Raw genomic sequence first — 18,350 nt, 5'->3', positions numbered from 1 at the left:
GAGGTATGGATGCCGGCCACCTGCTGGCACTTGTAGTTCCACAAGTGCAAAAGGGCAGGCATGCTGGCACCTGTAGTTCCACTGTAAAATACAATAGTTTTCTTTAATTTTACACATTATTACCCCCGTACCCAAAGCCCAGGGGTGCGGGGAAGAGCCCCGGGCTTCAGACCAAGCCTGGGGTTGCGGGATAGGGGGACCCCTTTTTTAGGGATCCCCACCTCCTCTGAGATCCCCGGCGTGGCCTGACCGACTTGGGGTGATAATGCTTTGGCCCTGGAGACCTGGTAATAGGGTCTCCTGGCTGTGGCATTACACCCCGGTCATTTTGGGTCCGGTGCTGGTTTTAAACATAGGGGGACCGCTACACAATTTCCCCCCCTATATTTATAACCAGGACTGGCCCTGCAGCCTGGTGCTGGTACCTAGATTACGGTGGAACCCTATTCGCTATGTTCCATGTAATGTTAAGTACCAGGGCAGGCTGACAAGTCCGGGGCTTGTTATGCTTTTGGGGGGGGCCCACGTCATTTAAAAAAATAATAATTTAACCCGTTTTTAACTAATTAAAGGCATAAACATACACAAATCACAATGATTTGTGTATGTTTCAGGCTAACTCGCAGCTCAGGAGGTGGAGAGTTTGAAAAGTGATTTGGGCAGAGAGTTTGCTGTCATCTCACCCGAGCCTGTGATCGCGATTCTTGGTAAATTTGAGAGATGTACTGTATATTTTAGGTGAAAAGTACTTCCGATTTGCCAATGGTGAGTTGATTCGCGTTAGCTATCTCCCCCGAGTTTTACAAGTGACAAGAGAGAAATCTCTCTCTGTCTCACCCGACTTTACTTTTAGTAAATTTGTGAGATGAAAATCAACCCTAAAATCACCCGAGATTGACATCTCGACCAATCTCAATTCTTAGTAAATTTACCCTTAGATATATGGTGTTAAAATGGTTTCCACTACATTATCTCCATAAATTATTTTATCCTTCTAAACTAAATTAGCTCTAAAATCTATATTTTAGTTTCAAAACGTGGGCCTAATTCAGCAGTGCACGCAGATTCCCGATGATCGGGAATCTGCGCAGGCGCATGACCTATTCTGCGCATATGCAGAATGGGTCTGCGATCCCGCACGCAGACTGCCAGCAGACTGTCAGTGATCGACAGTCTGCTGGCGTTTGTGGTCGGGGAGGGGGCGGCGATGGCCTCCGTTTCCTGAAACGGAGGTGTGTTTTGCCGCCGTTGGTGGGAGGAGGGAAGAGGTCAGGATCTCCGTCAGCTGACGGAGATTTCCTGACCTCTTACTCTAATCTGCGGCGGCCGGCTGCGGGACCCCATGCCCATGGACCGCAGAGTATACGATGTTGCATGATGCTTCCTGCTGCATTACCATAATTGCAAGGATCGCTATTGCAAAGCTGATTGCGTACAATTGCGATCCGTGCTGAATCAGGCCCTGTAACCACTACAGGTTAAAGTATTTACACTACTCGTAATATCATTAATAGAGTAATATGTACATTTCGGCAACGTAATATACAAAGGGATGAGAGGGGTGTTTAAATTTCATAATAGGATCCTTTGTAGAAATGTATACCATATGTCTCAAAACTCAAATATGAAGTTTGTGGTCTGTGCTACACCAATAGGGTTAAAAAAAAAACAACCACTAATTTGCTTATATTATTATTAACGTTTAAATCCGTCATTTCCTCTTCATTGTAGTTTTTACGCATAATACCATTTATTTAGCCAAATTTAATGCAATTAAAATAAGTATATTATGAATTAATCACTGAATAGTGAGTTGTGATATAGTGGGCTGATTCGCATTTGGGTTACACAACAAACTTAAAATGACATTAGTCTTTTCTCATTTCTCATTCTCTTTTCTAATCCATTATTTATAGATCAAAAGTGTTTTACAAAAGCTCATAGATTACGTTAGCATTAACTTTCTGTCGTAGTCTCTGCTGCCATAGCAGGCGCCTCTGCCCGTACTTATCATAGCCTGTCCATGGTTAACAATCCATGATGCCTCTGTCTTTTCTCCTGGGCAGCGATAATACTGAATTACAGTAACAGCATATTTTCTTTTTGTATTTTTTTTTTTCCCCTACACTTTTTGCCCAAGCATCGTATTTAGATCTTGTAGCTTGACCCACGCATCACTAGAAGTATCTCTTAGCTCCCAAGCATTCTGACCTTGAATCACATTATGGAAATCAATAGGACTCACCTCTTTGTTGCTCTACATCGATTGCTGAGGATCCCTCAGTCACAGGCTGCGGCTGGACTCTATTCTGCTGGTGTACCAATGACTGCTTGTTCAGATGCTGAGGGTGTGTTTGGCTCTGGGCTAAACATGGCATGCTTCTCCTCGATGGCTTCAGTTGGTGCTCTTTATCCGTCCCACTCTTACTTTTAAACATGCCTAAAATAGTCAAAGGAAAAAGACCTTTATACTGCAATCCGCAACACACAAGTGTCAAATGCCATGTTCCATTAATGTGTCAAAAAAGAAAACCACACATGATGTTAAGACGTATTGTAAGAAATACGTACTTAAAGATGTATTTGTATTGTGCCACCTGCTAAGTAAAATGCTAACCAGCGAGGGAGTGAGAACTGTTTAAGTGTTCTATTCTGCCTTCCGCTGCTGGTAAATGACACAGTGATACATACATCTGTACAAAGAACAGCAGCAAGCCTAGCTTCGGAAAAATCCAAATGCACCAATAAGTATTAAAGACATTACAAATTCTGCTTAAAGTAATACGGTACCTGCCTTAATAATATACAATCTGATCAGACTGAGTGGAGAGCATGATGAATAGAGTCTCTACCAGGCAATTTCATTTCATGACATCACTCAGATTGATACAAGTGTAATGATACAAAGCACAGACCCGTTAGGTGACAGACTGAGCTGTGGGCTCTCTGGGGACTGAAGGACTGGAACACTAAATATAAAGCAGAGATGTGACAAAGGAGACCTGGAAAAACTAAAAAATAAAAATGTATTTAACAAATTTAGCTAAGTGCCTAAAGAACATCTTAACACAATTCCAGCCCCTGTCATTCTTGTTAGTGTGAGCTGTACTTGGTGTAATGCTGTGTATATAGAGATGGATGACTGCACCGTCACATACAAGATCATTATTACTGGAGAGATTACTCAGAGCAGACACCTGATGATTGGGGAATTGGTGCATCATGTTGCAGCCTGTGACATGTATCCTGACATGATTACAGTGATTATTTTATGGGCCTTTAGTTTGCAAAACAATGACGAAATAATTCTTACCCAAAATGATGTTAGTACTTTAATTTATTCTCCCAAGTATACATGTAAATTTTCAGTGTTTTTTCCCCACTAATGCTATCCTCACAAGACACCCATGTGCATCACTTTTAAGATTGCAACAAGGTGGGTGGGGTGGGTTGGGTGCTAGGTTTGGATATTTTTATGGTGATGGGTGCAACATTTGCGAATTCACTTTATAGGCAGTACACTGGCATAGATCATAAGAGCCAATGCTTAATAGTTTGAGTAAAACAAATAAAAAAAAGTATTACAATTCTATTTTGTAGGGTACCCGTTACATATGATTATCTAGTCTATATCAGTGCTGTTCGAGTATTTGTATTCATTTCTAAAATACATTCTTTGTCAAAATACTAATCAATATGAATTTATGCATCACAGTCTATGCAGCTTTTAGTGGAGTTGTATTGTACAAAATAAAAAAGCCCAGGTGTATTAGTGCTACTGATGCGTGTGTATTGCAAAGCTTTCAAAGCTGTGTACCCTAAACGTCACTTAACAGTTTCATTGTATTTGAGACTTTTGTTAAATACTTCATCCTACAGTATGACCTCTTATTACCCAAGTTGTCTAGTATGATCAGAAAAACACATGAGAAGCCAAACATCTATAGTAAGGATCAGTAATGTGAGGAATGGGCTGAAGGAGATGGTATGCAGGCTGGAAACCGGCGGACTTAATCCCGACAGCCGGCTTCCCGACTGCTTTATCCCGGCGAGGGTTAAATGACAGGTGTCCAAATCTAGATGCCTGTCATTTTACCGGCGCCGGGAGACTGGCGCCTGGCATCCTGATCGAAGGGATGCCGGGCGCCTAGCACAGACAGCTGGGCAGGGGGGGGGAGGGTTAGGTTTAGGGCTCCCGGGGGGGACTTAGGGTAAGGCACCCCCCTGGGAGGGTTAGGGTCAGGCTAGGGGGAGGGAGGGTTAGGCACCCCAGGGGCAGACTTAGGGTTAGGCACCCCCCTGGGGGACTTAGGCTTAGGCGGCGGGGAAGGGGGGGGTTAGGTTTAGGCACTTACAGGGTGGAATAGGGTTAGGCACTGGGGGGGAAGGTTATGGTTAGGCACCCTAAAGGAGGGTTAGGGTGGGGGAATAGATTAGTGAATACTTACCTGGGGACGATCGGGATATTCATCCTGTTCGGGTAGCCCTCATTGTTAGGGTGACTCCCTGAAATATACCAGTGATCTCCCTGTCTCCTTGAAAAGTCTATCAATCTCCCTGATTGCACCTTACCCCCAATATGCAGCTGTTATATAAAAAAATAAACAAACAGAGATATATACATTCAAGTGGGATCATTAGTGTAATTTTCCTGTACTGGTTATAAGGCACAGTGATCCCTATGGCCACATGTATTTTCTAAAAAGTATCAGTGTGTTTTCATCAACAAATAGATCTTACTGACTGCTTTTGGGAGCATTTACATGTGGATGTACTGTAAGTCAGTATTAGGACACGCCTCTCAGATGTAGCAGTACACGCCCACTTTACCGCCTTGCTCATAGATGCTGCTTTTACAATCTCCCTGAAATGCTTTTTCAAAAGTAGGCAAGTATGACATGGACCTGCATTCATAAATGTGTTTTTAGCACAAAAAAGGCCTAAATCTATGCAGTGTGTCTCTCACAGGGGCCTATTCATCATACAATAAATGGCCCGTTAACCATGCGGAAATGCTAGTTTCTGCATATTTAGGTTACCGGGCTATTCATCATTAATATAGGACCCCCCCCCCCGGGTTTCCGCAAAGTCCGAAAACTTCAAGTTTTCGGAGTTTGCTGCCAAGAACAAGCGCCATCTTCAGACGGAAAGGAGTTCCGGGGATGCGAAGAGGGATCCGAGCGGATCCCTCCGCCGACTTCTCCCTCCCTCCGGGCGGCTTTTCGCATGCGTGACATGAGGACACACATGCATAGCCGGGACGACGGGAACAGGTAAGTACTGCAGCTACAGAAGTAGCTGCGATACTTTCCACGGGGACAGCTGCTTTTCGGAGCAGTTGTCCCCTCACTGGAGCAATGATGAATTGCCCCGGTGTCACGTTTCTCCCGCTGTGAGTTCAATCCTTCATCATCGGAGGACATACTGCTTTTGATGATAAATAGGCCCCACAGTCTCACACAGTCTCATACAAGTCATCTATAAAATCATGAGTACTAAATCCTTGCGGATTAAGGAGGTACAGACACAACTTTACACCCAAATCTGACTTCCACCTTCCCTTCCCATCAGAATATGTTATATACAGACATTCCTCACTTAACGACAGAGTTCCGTTCCTACGACTAGGTCGTTAAACGAATTGGTCACTAAACGAGGAACCAGGAGGTAATAATTTTTATGTATTCTGAATAAAGAAAAGGTATAAAGGAAAATCAAACTTGATACTGTAACTGTTTTACTTTGCATAACTCTTACATACTGTACAGTACAATTAAAGTTATGAAAAAAAAAAGACATTCAGAGTAACATTTTAGTCATTGTACTATGGGTTCCAGCTGGTCAGAGTGCAGGTCGTCAGTCCGAATGGTTGTTAAACGAGTAGGTTGTTAAGTGAGGAATGTCTGTATTGTAGATGCTTATAATATTTTACCTAAAAGCCTGTGTTTTACTGCATACTTAAATATTCAAATAATGCTGCTTGCTGCATTATATAGCAATATCAGTCATTGCTTAGGAGGGCAAAGCCACCGTCAGTTTCCCAATGCACTGTAGGCTGGACTGTTCTTACTGTTATGTAGCCTAAAAAAGGTGGAGCTTCACCATTTGGTGGCAATATCTCATGGCTTTCAGTAGGTCAGGGAGGGTCAGGGTGCATCATGGCAGGACATTGCCTAAAAGTGCTCATTAGCTAGTCTGGAATGTTGGGAGCTAAAGGAAAGCCATACAGTACGTCCATGTTTTTTCCACCTGCGAGTGTGTGAGTCTGAGTGATTTCCAAAGTATCATAGTGGCTCTGATACGCTAATGTCACAGCAACTAACTGGCAGACTCATCTTGCTGTATGTCCTTGACTTTTTCGTTTTTAACTGCAGGAGAAAGGTCAGGATAAAGGAATTCTGGGCCTGATACAGACCCGGTCTCTCTGACAGAGCGCTCGCTCTGAATCAGGGCCGGGGTTGGTTTTTTTAGAACGGCCTCCTGGCCGCTCGCATAGCTGTGAGTGACCACCCACAGCTATTGCGAGCGGCCATGATGATGGTCGCGATGGTCAAGACCATCGCGACCATCGGGCTTGCGACGAGACCCTTGTGGCTGCAAGCCCAAGAGAGATTTCGGCTCTAACAGAGCCGGAATCTCTCCACTGACATCAGTGGGGCCGCCCCCAAATGGAAGGGGTTCTCATGGGAACGCCTCCATTTGGGCAGCCACCCCCCCGGCCCACCCACCAAAGGGGGCGAGCTGTCACTCAACATTGATAGCTCGCCCCCTTTGGTGCGAGACCCGGAGCGACGGATTGCCCGTCGCTAGCCGGGTCTCACGCATGCGCACGACGGAGCTGGCTCCGTCGGGCGCATGCGCTGTGGGCCACCATCGACCCGGTTGCGAGCGCTCAGCGCTTGCGACCGGGTCTGAATCAGGCCCACTGTTTTCAAGATAATATAGCATGTAGGATCTGCATTATTTGGTTCAGCCTCTGATGATTCTTATTGGGAGATGGATGACGAGGTATGTATCAGTGGCACATGGCCGGCTAATAAGAACAGCACTGTTTATTCACGTGTAACTATAAGTTCAATAGGTGATGTGACTGTTATCAGTACTGGGTGGGCAAACCATTTACATTCTGTCACTGCATTATGGGCAATCTAGATAATCCAAAAATTACTAATTGCTTCAGCATTAGGACCGGAGACAGTGGATGGCTCTATCTACTACAGTATATCATCAACCAGCACGCTAGTCCCAGAATAGGGTGTTATGTGACTGTGTGTATGCTGTTACTGTTATATCTCCTTATAGTGGCAGGTCAGGAGGAACAACAACCTTGGCAAAAATGTTACAATAGTAAACAAATTTCAGACTAGGAACATTTAGCTATCTGGCTACTTATCTCCCTCTTTACTGTTGTATTACATCTATATTCCTTTCTGTATTGTAATCCCGTAAACTGCAATGTCTGCGAATCTACAAATTGGATTATGTATGAGGTTCTGTCAATAAAGAAGTGAAAACTCCAATCTTCATGCAATGCTCAAAATAACTGTCAGAATTACTTATCTACCATGTTTTTTTTGTCCCTAATAATAATTGTGTTTATACTTTTAACGAGCTTCACAATGTACATTATACAGTATGCAGTCACATCATCGACATAGAGGACCTCATTCAGAGTCGGTCGAAGTGGCCGCACGGTCGTACGGGAAAAGGGGCCGGATATTCAAATGATTCCCTCGCAAGTTGCGTCCCTAAGTTCGGATCAGTAGCTGACCGACCAAGGGAAGGAAGCGGTCGGAAGACAAAAAAATACGCCCCCTTCTCGTACGCATTACACGTCATCTCCGGGCATATAAGAATTAATCGAGACCATCGGGAACCATCGGAACTGGTCATAGAGCTTAAGGTTGACCATACCCTCCCTTAAGCTCTACGATCATGTCAGTGTAAAAACCTCCCAGGTCACATGTGCCATGATGCTACTTTGTTAATTATGCACTCCCATAATCCGTATGCACTCCCATAAAATGCCGTTCGCATAATGAGGCACGCCTGCGTTCGGATATCCACTCCCCCGTTTTCAAGCACCTTCCCCTGTTACCACCCACAAACGCCACCATCTGTCACTCAAACTACCAACCTGGCTGTGTTCAAGGAGAGAGAAATTTCTGATCGTAGCGGCTAGTTTGCGCACGCGCATTGCGAACTTTACGCATGCGCAGTATAGCGAACATCGGTGGCATACGACCGTGCGGCCGCTTCGACCGACTCTGAATGAGGTCCAGTGTCGGCAGCTTTTTCCAGAATGTCGATATGTTCAAAATGTCGACATTCTGCATGTTTACATTATGAACATAGGAGAGCTAAGATGACGGTAAGGCTGCGGTTAGGGTTAGACAGTACTATTGACATCCTCAGTATCGACATGCATAATGTCAACGTGTTGAACATGTCATTGTCAACATTGTCCATGTCGACAAGTTACATATCAACACTGAAACCATGTCGAATTTCTGAATGGCGACATTCTCATGTCAATATTCTTATTGTGGACTTAGGGCCTGATTCAGACCCGCTCGCAAACGAGTCGAAGGCCGGGCAGTGTGCACGCCGTGCATGCGTGAGCCCAGGAGCGAGTGAGAAATCACTCGCTCCAGGGCTCGCTACAAGACGGGGAGGCTGTCGATGTTGATTGACAGCTCGCCCCATTTTGTAGGCAGGTCGGGGGGTGGCTGCGCAAACGGAGGCATTCCGAAAGTGAAGTCAGTAGTGAACTTCCTGCTCAATTAGAGCAGGAAGTTCACTGGGGCTTGCGGTGGACGAGACCCTACCACAAGGGTCTCGTCGCAAACCCGATGGTCGCGATAATCGCGACCATCGCTAGGCCACCCGCTAAAGCTGTGGGTGGTCACCCACAGCTTAGTGAGTGGCCTGGAAGCCGGGGTAAAAAAAAAACGTCCCGTCCTGATTCAGAGCGAGCGCTCGCAAATAGCGAGCGCCTCTGAATCAGGGCCTTAGTGAAATGTTGAACTCATATACCACACCCCATTATACAGTAAGCAATCCAAAGAGGCCCCTGAAGAGAAGACGCACCAGTATCTGTGAGGTGTTAAAAGCCGACACTGAGAAACACCAATGTAAACAGCACGATCCTGGTAAATAGTGAAGCTCTGGGCTCACTGTGAAATAGTGTGGGATACAGATGCTGTGAGCAGTATTAATGAACCTTTTAATATACTTATATTAGCCAGCAGTCTGGATCCTAACAAGTGGCAAACAAAACAGAATGGAAGCACACACAGGTACACTGAACTATATATTAAGCCCACTAACAATCAGTTGGACAGCATTGGGGAGGAAGGGGGATATATTTATGAAGAGGGCAACAAGCTCATTTGCTGACAAAGACAGGTTATTTCCATGGCGATAGAACTTTTTTCTTTTCATATCACCCTATATATATAAAGGGGTTACTGCCGAAGATAGCCACAGTATCACCAGTAGTAAGATTTGGCAGGTATTGTTATTGATGGCTTCCCTATACCTTTGTATGGGGAAGGCTATTTATCAAGCATCTCTGATAAGAAAAAATAAAAAAAAAAATAGTTTTTGCATAAAGCTATTTTTTCCATGATTGAAAGGTTTTTAAATATGTTTAATCTATTTTTTGTACAATTTATTTACTTTGGAATTAAAATTTTAATTAGTGGAACTGAAAGCCCACTACACATGCGCATATGTCCAGAGACTGTCCCCGCAAAGCAATATGCCTCAAAAGTTATCAATATAACCACATTTTATAAATAGGGATCAAAAGAAACCTATTCATCATCTTTAATTGACTTATTACATATGCAGAAACTAGCATTTCCGCATGCGTTAAGTAACAGGCCCACTCATTATTATTATTATGGGGCTGCCTAGTATTCAACAAACTCTGAAACTAAACGTTTTTAGTAGATTGCTTGCGGAAACCAACACCATCTTCTGATTGCATTGATCCTGGAGCCTAGCTCCTTCCCATGGGAAGGAAGTCTGGGGTTACGATGAGGGATCTGATTGGATCCCTCCATCCCTTCCCCACTCATGCCATGCTCTGCAGCCGCTGTATAGGTCAGGCATATGCAGTCGGCAGGCACAGCACATCGTTAAGTAACCTAGGTAGCAGTGTTAGGGAATGCAGGGACATCTGTTTTTCAGATCAGCTGTCCCAGCACCAGAGCAATACTAAATTGCTTGCGGCGAGTTGCTTACTTTATTATTATTATTGGAGGGATGATGAATAGGCTCCTATTTTGTTCCTTCTGGTGATGAACGTGAAAAGTGTACACAAACAGAATAGGTATGAAGTCCCGGCGCCGGCAGCCCGAAGGGAGAAGATCCCGCCAGGGAAGGTATGTACTCTATCCCAACCCGTCTCCCCTCCCTAACCCTTCCTTAGTGGTGCCTAACCCTAACCTGCCCCCCTAGTGCCTAACCTCCCCCCGGGGGTGCCTAACCCTAACCCCACCTTACCGCACCCTAAACCTAACCTCCCCCGGGGGTACATAATCCTAACCCTCCCCCCTAGGGGTGCCTAACCCTAGCTTTCCCCCCAAAACCTAGCCCTATCCCCGCTAGGAACCCTAATGCTAACCCCCCCGCGCGCGCTAACACTAAGGGCGGCCGGACTTACCTCGTTCGGCGTTCGGTCCGGCATCCTTCGGCGTTGGGATTAAGATAGGAGTCGGTATTTCGACGCCTATCTTAAATCTCTTATCTGGATTCTGATGTCGGTATTGAGACCGGCGGCTGCATAACTACATCCTCACACAAACAATAGATGGAGGGATAGAAATATAAATTCCTACAGCATAGTAGGAGCAGTGGCGATAAAAGTAGTATATTACCAATGAATATGAAAATGACAGTAGATTGTAGATGTAGCACTCTCCTTAGCCTTTCTTGCTGATTTGTAATTAGATTAGAACAAGAGGAATTATTGACCTGCTGCCCGTTTCCCTTATCTTGGCTGTGCAGTTCTGCTGTACTTGTGTTTCTTTATCTACAATGAGAAGTCAGTGCCATACACTGGTGTTGTCATATACTCTTCTCAGCCCGATATGCAGATCTTAAAGACCAAAACATGATATATAATAGTACATTGAGACCTTCTGGATTGATAACACAGTTAATTAGTTTTTAAGCAAAAATCCATCCTATCTATTATTGTTTTATAATCATGTAGATAATGTTTTAGAGCAGCGACAGACAATCGGAGCCAAAACAACAGAAATGACTAAAATAAGCATGAAGCCGCAGGATCTGTTTCTCTGTCAGACGCAGGTGCAAACACGGACACATGCATCGCTAACAGGAAAATGCGATCTGCACGTACATCACATGCAGCATATGCAGTGGCAGAGAGCTCTGGCCCTCATTCAGACCCGCATGCAAGTGCTATGTGCTCGCAAATGGATCGATGGTGGGGCACTGCGCACGAGCGGCGTGCGCAATGTGCATGAGCGAGTACCGGAGTGAGTGAGAAATTTGCTACAAACGGGGCAGCTGTCGATGTTGATCTGTACTTTTGCACTTACAGTCACTTTTCGTCCTGCTCAGAATCAGTCTTATGGGGAAATTTACTAAAGTGAGAGTTTTTAGTAGAGATGTTGCCCATAGCAACCAATCAGATTCTAATTAACATTTAACTAGCACCTTCTAGAATATAATAGCCAGAATCTGGTTGCTATGGGCAACATCTCTTCTAAAACTCATTTCTAAAAACTCTCACTTTAGTAAATTTACCCGTTATAGTTGTTACGTTGTCCATTATGTCTAAGGACTGTACTGGATTTTGAGAATTTGTCCCTAATAGATCTGATTGTCCCTATATTTCAAGGATTATGGCCTGTACAAAATCTCTGCTGTTGTTAGGCTTGTTATATGTATTTCTCCGTATATATTACTACTTTGTGTGTGATAGACTGATGCCATACATTTTACTGCATATGCACTGTGATGCATAGATAACAGAACGTCCCATTGACAACAGGAAAGATGGGAGTTATGGTGCATACACACGGTCAGATTTTCTGTCAGATCTGAATGATAACGATTTTAAAAATCATTCAGTCGTTCAAATCTGAAAGAAAATCTGACATGTGAACCTGTAACGATGAACGATGCGCGTTCCCGCTTGTCAGATAATGATATCTGACATCTGATGTGTTTGCAGTCAGATTTGGATTATTCCATTCATTTTAATACAGTCTGAAATCGTTCAAATCGTTGGTAAAATCGTTCAATAGTTCATCTGACATATCTGACCGTGTGTATGCACCAACAGACAATTGGTTCCAATGGCTTTGCCAGAGCAATAATGAGGGTTGGGGGTTTTTATAAACGCAGTTACAATTTATTGTAGTGTATCATTTAATAAATAATAGAATTGCACTATTTGTTTATAATGTCATAAGTGCTTACATTTTTTTATATTTCCATAGTTTTATTTTAGTTTATCATAATTTCTGCTGTACAAAATGAACAAAGACTACATAAAATGGCTTTCATCTTTTATTTCTATGTCAGGAGATACTAATATTTATGTTAAGCAATTAAAAAAAGAAGTTGGAAGTACTTTCTGTTCAGATTGTTTGAATGTTTCATTCTGTTACCAGGCCAACAGAGAACAACTGCATCACCTGGGAGATTAAACATGCCTACAGTTATTACTGTACCAGTATAGTTCAAAGGTATCAATTCATGACAACCAATCACATGTTTGCTTTCATTTCTAACTTGATCAAAGCAGATTAGCAGTTATCGAACTCACTGCATCTAAACTGTTATGCTGGGAAAGGCCATGTAATCACATGCTCTGAGTGACAAAGGAGTGACAGTCCTGGATAATAAACAGTAGCAATAGCACTAATGAGCAGTGTAATGAGGCCTAAAGAGTATATTGTACCTGTAAACAAGATTGTATAGCTGCATTACCAAGCCCCATAGCATTTTATTGGTGGCAGCGATGTTGATCCATTCATGATATCCCCACTCTGCTCTTCTGAATAGTAGATCGGTGACATCTCCCCTTGGGTCTCAGTCAACATACCCACTGCAATGGCTGTAGTCCTCCCAACGCCTGCTCAGGTTCTCTCTGTTGTCTATGTCCACCACTGACCTAATTATTTACTTAATCTGGTAGTTCCATTCATCCTACAGCAAAAAGAGCTTTGTTGCAACTGACCATTAATATTTATGTATTAATATTGATGAGGTCTTGCTGATATTGTCATTTGCTATTTTGCAACTGGCCAGTAATATTTATTTATGTGTTAATATTTATGAGGCCTGACTTTATATTAATGAGGCATAATTAATTGATAGGCTCCAAAGCGGAGAATTGGTTCAACCCACAATATTGCTCCGTCCGCAGCTTGCAGCTGAGAGGTGTAGTTTAAGCTAGTCCGCCCCTGCAACTGCACTTGCTCCGCACTAAACGACTCTATAGGTCCCAACTTCCAACTATACTGAACAAAAATCGGGCGCCAACTCCAAATGGCCGCAGCCTGTCAATCAGGCTGCGGCACCCGGGCACTGTGAGCGAGCCTGCAGAAGGAGATCTGAATATGTGCAGTACGGATCCTGTGCATGTGCAGATCATCAAGAACATTGGAGTTGTACGCAACTCTCAGAGGGTAAATGAACGCAACCCGTATTTGGGGATTGGCGTGACCTATTTCTGAAGCACAGAGTCTAATGTGCCGGCGATGTTCACCAGGGACCCTCGCAAGAGGGTATTGGCTTGGCTGCGTCCGATACACAGGTCGCGGCCCTCAGAATAGGTTCCCCTATACAGGTGCTGTGTACTCTGGATGTAATGGAGAAGATTCTCAGCGTAGTCAACAGGCCGGGTCAGAACCAAATGGACAACAAGGTGCCAGGGAGCAGACGTGTGCAGGTCATAGATAGCCAAGGTCAGAACCAGATAACCAAACTCAGTGCCAGGGATCAGACAAAAGCAGGTCAGAAATAAGTCAGGGTCAGGAACAGGTTTGCAGAGGCTGATTGCAGGGATCATCTGATCAGTGCAGCTGGTGATTGCACTGAGCTGGAATACAGCAGCACACAATCAGGACACAAGAACTGTAGATATAGAGCCAGGTAGCAGTAATGGTTTTCTGCACAAAGGAGCCACAGGATAGAACTTAACACTAGGAAGTAACTCTTTGCTCTGGCACCAGTGGGAATTCTCACAGGGGATATGAATCTGCTGCCAGTCCCTGATAGGCTGCTGAGGTCAGCTGAGGCATGAGCACTCTCACTGGTAGAATGCTAGCAGCTGACATAGGGCCTGATTCAGAGACGGACACTCTGAAAGAGCGCTCGCTCTGAATCAGGGTGTTTTTTATTTTTTTTGGAGCGGCCTCCTGGCCGCTCGCATAGCTGTAGGTGACCACCCACAGCTATTGCAAGCGGCCAGGATGATGGTCGCGATGGTCAAGACCATCGTGACCATCAGGCTTGCGACGAGACCCTTGTGGTAGGGTCTCGTGGCCGCAAGCCCCAGAGAGCTTCTGGCTCTAATAGAGCCAGAAGCTCTCCCACTGACATCACTTGTGATGTCAGTGGGGCCGCCCACAAACAGCAGGCGTTTGAATGGGAACGCCTCCGTATGTGAAGCCACCCCTCCACCACTCCTACAAAATGGGGCGAGCGCTCGATCAACATCAATAGCCTCCGCCTTTTGTAGTGAGCCACAAAGTGAGTGCTTTTTGCGCTCGCTCCGGGGCTCGCACGTGCGCACTGGGCCACCATCGACCCGCTTGCGAGCGATATGCCCTTGTGAGCGTGTCTGAATCAGGCCCATAGTGCATGATGGTGATGTCAGTGCATGGTTCTCGAACAAGGTCAGGCAGAAATCCTGACCTGCAGCAAATGGCAAGGCAAGTCACAAAATTTGTGCAGATTGTGACACCAGGATTGCTCAAATCTTAGAGAAAGCTAAAAAAAAAAGTTTTAAAAAAGTTTAAAAAGTTCTAAGAATTCATAAACCTTGATGAGACTCCAAATTGGGGTTCAAAGGCATGGTTATGTTGGTTCACATGAAGTCCTAGTAAATGCTTTTTGTCTCAACATTGAACTGAAATTCTGGGTAGTGTGGGGCTAAATCAGCATTGCCCATAAATGCAAATTCAAGATTATCGGGAATCTGCGTGTGCCCAGGACCCGTTCTACATATGTGCAGTACAGGTGCTGCATGATGGCACGCAGACCCTTCTATCCACTTATTCCAAAAGATAAATAGTGTTGCACCCAATTGTTATTAACAATGGAAATTGCTCTAAAAAATTTAATTAGATCTAATATAATCTTGATACCTTGATACCCCTTTACCTCTTGATAAAAATTCACTGAAAAGTGTAAAGAAATAGGCATAAAATTAATGAACTTAAAAAGTAATAGAAATAGATGGTCCAATAATAATAGATTATCTGGGAAAATAGCAGTTACTATACCAAGGACAGATATCCTAATAATCTAGATCAGGGGTGGGGAACCTAGTTTCTGCAGAGGGCCATTTTGATATATATAACATTATTTGGCGGCCTGGTGTAGGCCAAGCCCCTCCATGTGACATCACACGGGGACAGGGCCACAATCACCGGTGATTACAGCAATGCCCGGAGCATCCTGAGGATGCTGTGGGGAGCTGTAAGGGCAGCAGTGTGACCATCTGAAGAGTCCTAAGGACACTCCAGGTGGCACTGCTGCATAGATTCTGGCTGCAGGGTGCCATTCTAGGCACGCTGCTAGCCAGATGAGGCTAGCAGAAAAAAGCTCCACGGGCCAGACCAAATTATTCCGGGGGCCTTATACGGCCCCCGGGCCTGAGGTTCCCCGTCCCTGTTCTAGATAAATGATGGCTACCAAAGGTTTTATTTGAGCCTTTAAAAAATAACTATTTTAAGTACTCGTAACATAAAATGCAAATAATATGCATAATACACACTTTATATTTCCCATTCTGAAACTTGGGTATCTTTGAAAAATTAAAACTGTCCAGAAAGATTACATCTTTATTAATTGTATCTAAGATACCAGAGAGCAGAATCAAATGTTTTCTTGTTAAAATCTTGAACTTAAAACAATCTGTAAATTTGTTTTGTGTGTATTTTGTGTCCATATACTATTCCTCTTACCAAAGAAGTTTAGTAAATCGTGCTGTTCAATGTGCATAAATTTGTATGATGAGTGAATGAGTATGCCTCATGCCTCCTTTTACAGTGTAAAGTTCTCATAGACATTCCATTGATATTTCAAAGCATTGAATACCTGTAAACATGCAGTATATAGCATTGGCTTTGGCATTGGTTGGCGTACTAGTCCTAAGTGACGGTTCGCTGCTGCACGAGTGGTACGGTAGTTTCATGACCAGTCTTGGCCACAAAAACAGCCACCATCTGCTTGGCCACGCTGCGCTCACATCAGAACTTCTGTGGTGGCGCATCTCCAAATGGGGTTCACTGGGCAGACTGCTGTTTGGTCCCGGGGTCAAATTGTCCAGGATTCATTGCCACTGATGAAAACAGAGTTTAAACAACTGTCTTCAAACCCGGTCAGCATGTTGCGGCTCCAAGTCTTCTGAGCCTCCTTCAGCTCTCGAGTAGGGCACTCAGCATGCAGAGGATCCCGATGAGATGCCTATCTCCTTCTCTAACTGGGTCACGATCACCCTGGTGTCCACCTCAACTATGGCCTGCCTGGCAGCAATGTTATCTTCGGTAATGGCAGACACAGGTCGGCTGCAGCGTTCCTGCCATCTCCTGTGACAAAATTCTGCATACCACTCAAACACAGTGGTTCGGGATGGTGCTTCTTCCCCAAAAGCAGCTCGCAGTTTTTTAAAATTTTCCTACTGTCCCAGGATTTCGTAGAAGATCATGGCTCTCCAGTGGCCTCTGTTGAGCTCCATAATGAATTTGGAAAGGAAGTGAACAAGCTTAGTGTGCAGAGCTGTTTATACAGTATACGGTTCTGTGCCCAGAACTTTAGTCAGAGATTACAATTCACAACCAGACAGTCAGATTGTGTCTACTCTACCTATGAACTGCACATCTGGAAACCCCTCATACTTATGTGTATTTATTTAACAATTATTTCAACATTCATTTCATGTAGCATTAACATATATTCTGTTGTGCCCAATATGTTGTAATACACACACAGAATAATGACAGTTTAAGGGTACGTAGGTCACAACGTTGCACGGAAATGTCATTAACAACTCTGGATAGCCCACACCTCTACATGCCCACACCCCCGCACCTCTGCATAGCCCGCACCTCTGCATAGCCCAGCCCACACCTCTATATAGCCCACACCCCCGCACCTCTACAGAGCCCAGCCCACACCTCTACGTAGCCCGCACCTCTACATAGCCCACACCTTTGCATAGCCCAGCCCACACCTATACATAGCCTGCACCTCTATATAGCCCGCACCTCTACATAGCCCGCACCCCCGCACCTATGCATAGCCTAGTCCACACCTCTACATAGCCCACACCTTTGCATAGCCCAGCCCACACCTCTACATAGCCTGCACCTCTACATAGCCCTCACCTCTACATAGCCCACACCTCTACATAGCCCACACCTCCACATAGCCCGCACCTCTACATAGCCCGCACCTCCACATAGCCCACACCTCTACATAGCCCGCAACTCTACATAGCCCGCACCTCTACATAGCCCGCACCTCTACATAGCCCGCACCTCCACATAGCCCACACATTTGCATAGCCCAGCCCACACCTCTACATAGCCTGCACCTCTACATAGCCCGCACCTCTATATAGCCTGCACCCCGGCACCTCTGCATAGCCCAGCCCACACCTCTACATAGTCCACACCTCTACATAGCCCGCACCTCTACATAGCCCGCACCTCTACATTGCCCGCACCTCTACATAGCCCGCACCTCTACATTGCCCGCACCTAGCGTTCCCGCTAGGCTGTTTTAGCAGGGTGCGGCACCCTGCCCTCCTTCTGGAGGGCAAAAAGCACCCTGCCCTCCAGAAGGAGGGCAAAAAGCACCCTGCCCTCACAGGCTGCGGGTGCAGTCTTCACCCGCGGGACGCAGTGTCCCGCGGGTTGAGAAATGTGCGGTGACCCGGTCACTGCCGGAGAATAGACGCCGGGCGCATGCGCCTGGCATCTATTCTCCCTGTTTGCAGCGCTTGGGGGCTGCCCGGCATGTCCGTAAGTGCCGGGCACGCCCCCAAGTATGATGAAAAGGGGACGCGTCTTATAGACACGCCCCCTTGTATGACCACGCCCCCTTTTCGCCCGCGCACACAAAGTTGCCCT

The 18,350-nt window shown here is 45.1% G+C and overlaps 1 protein-coding gene across 1 annotated transcript in view; it reads right to left on the bottom strand.

Moving 5' to 3' along the window:
• ANO3 (anoctamin 3) overlaps nucleotides 1–18,350 on the bottom strand; it is a 377,773-nt gene that overhangs the window by 245,197 nt on the left and 114,226 nt on the right. Inside the window, exon 2 of the mRNA XM_088470460.1 lies at nucleotides 2,246–2,440. Within this exon, the coding sequence (XP_088326586.1) occupies nucleotides 2,246–2,440 (195 nt within the window). The remainder of the gene's footprint in view (nucleotides 1–2,245; nucleotides 2,441–18,350) is intronic.

Source organism: Taudactylus pleione, unplaced genomic scaffold (assembly GCF_031769625.1).
Source record: "Taudactylus pleione unplaced genomic scaffold, aTauple2 ptg000100l, whole genome shotgun sequence".
Classification (NCBI taxonomy): domain Eukaryota; kingdom Metazoa; phylum Chordata; class Amphibia; order Anura; family Myobatrachidae; genus Taudactylus; species Taudactylus pleione.
Note: the sequence above shows the minus strand (reverse complement) of the source record. Positions and strands in the feature narration are given on the sequence as shown.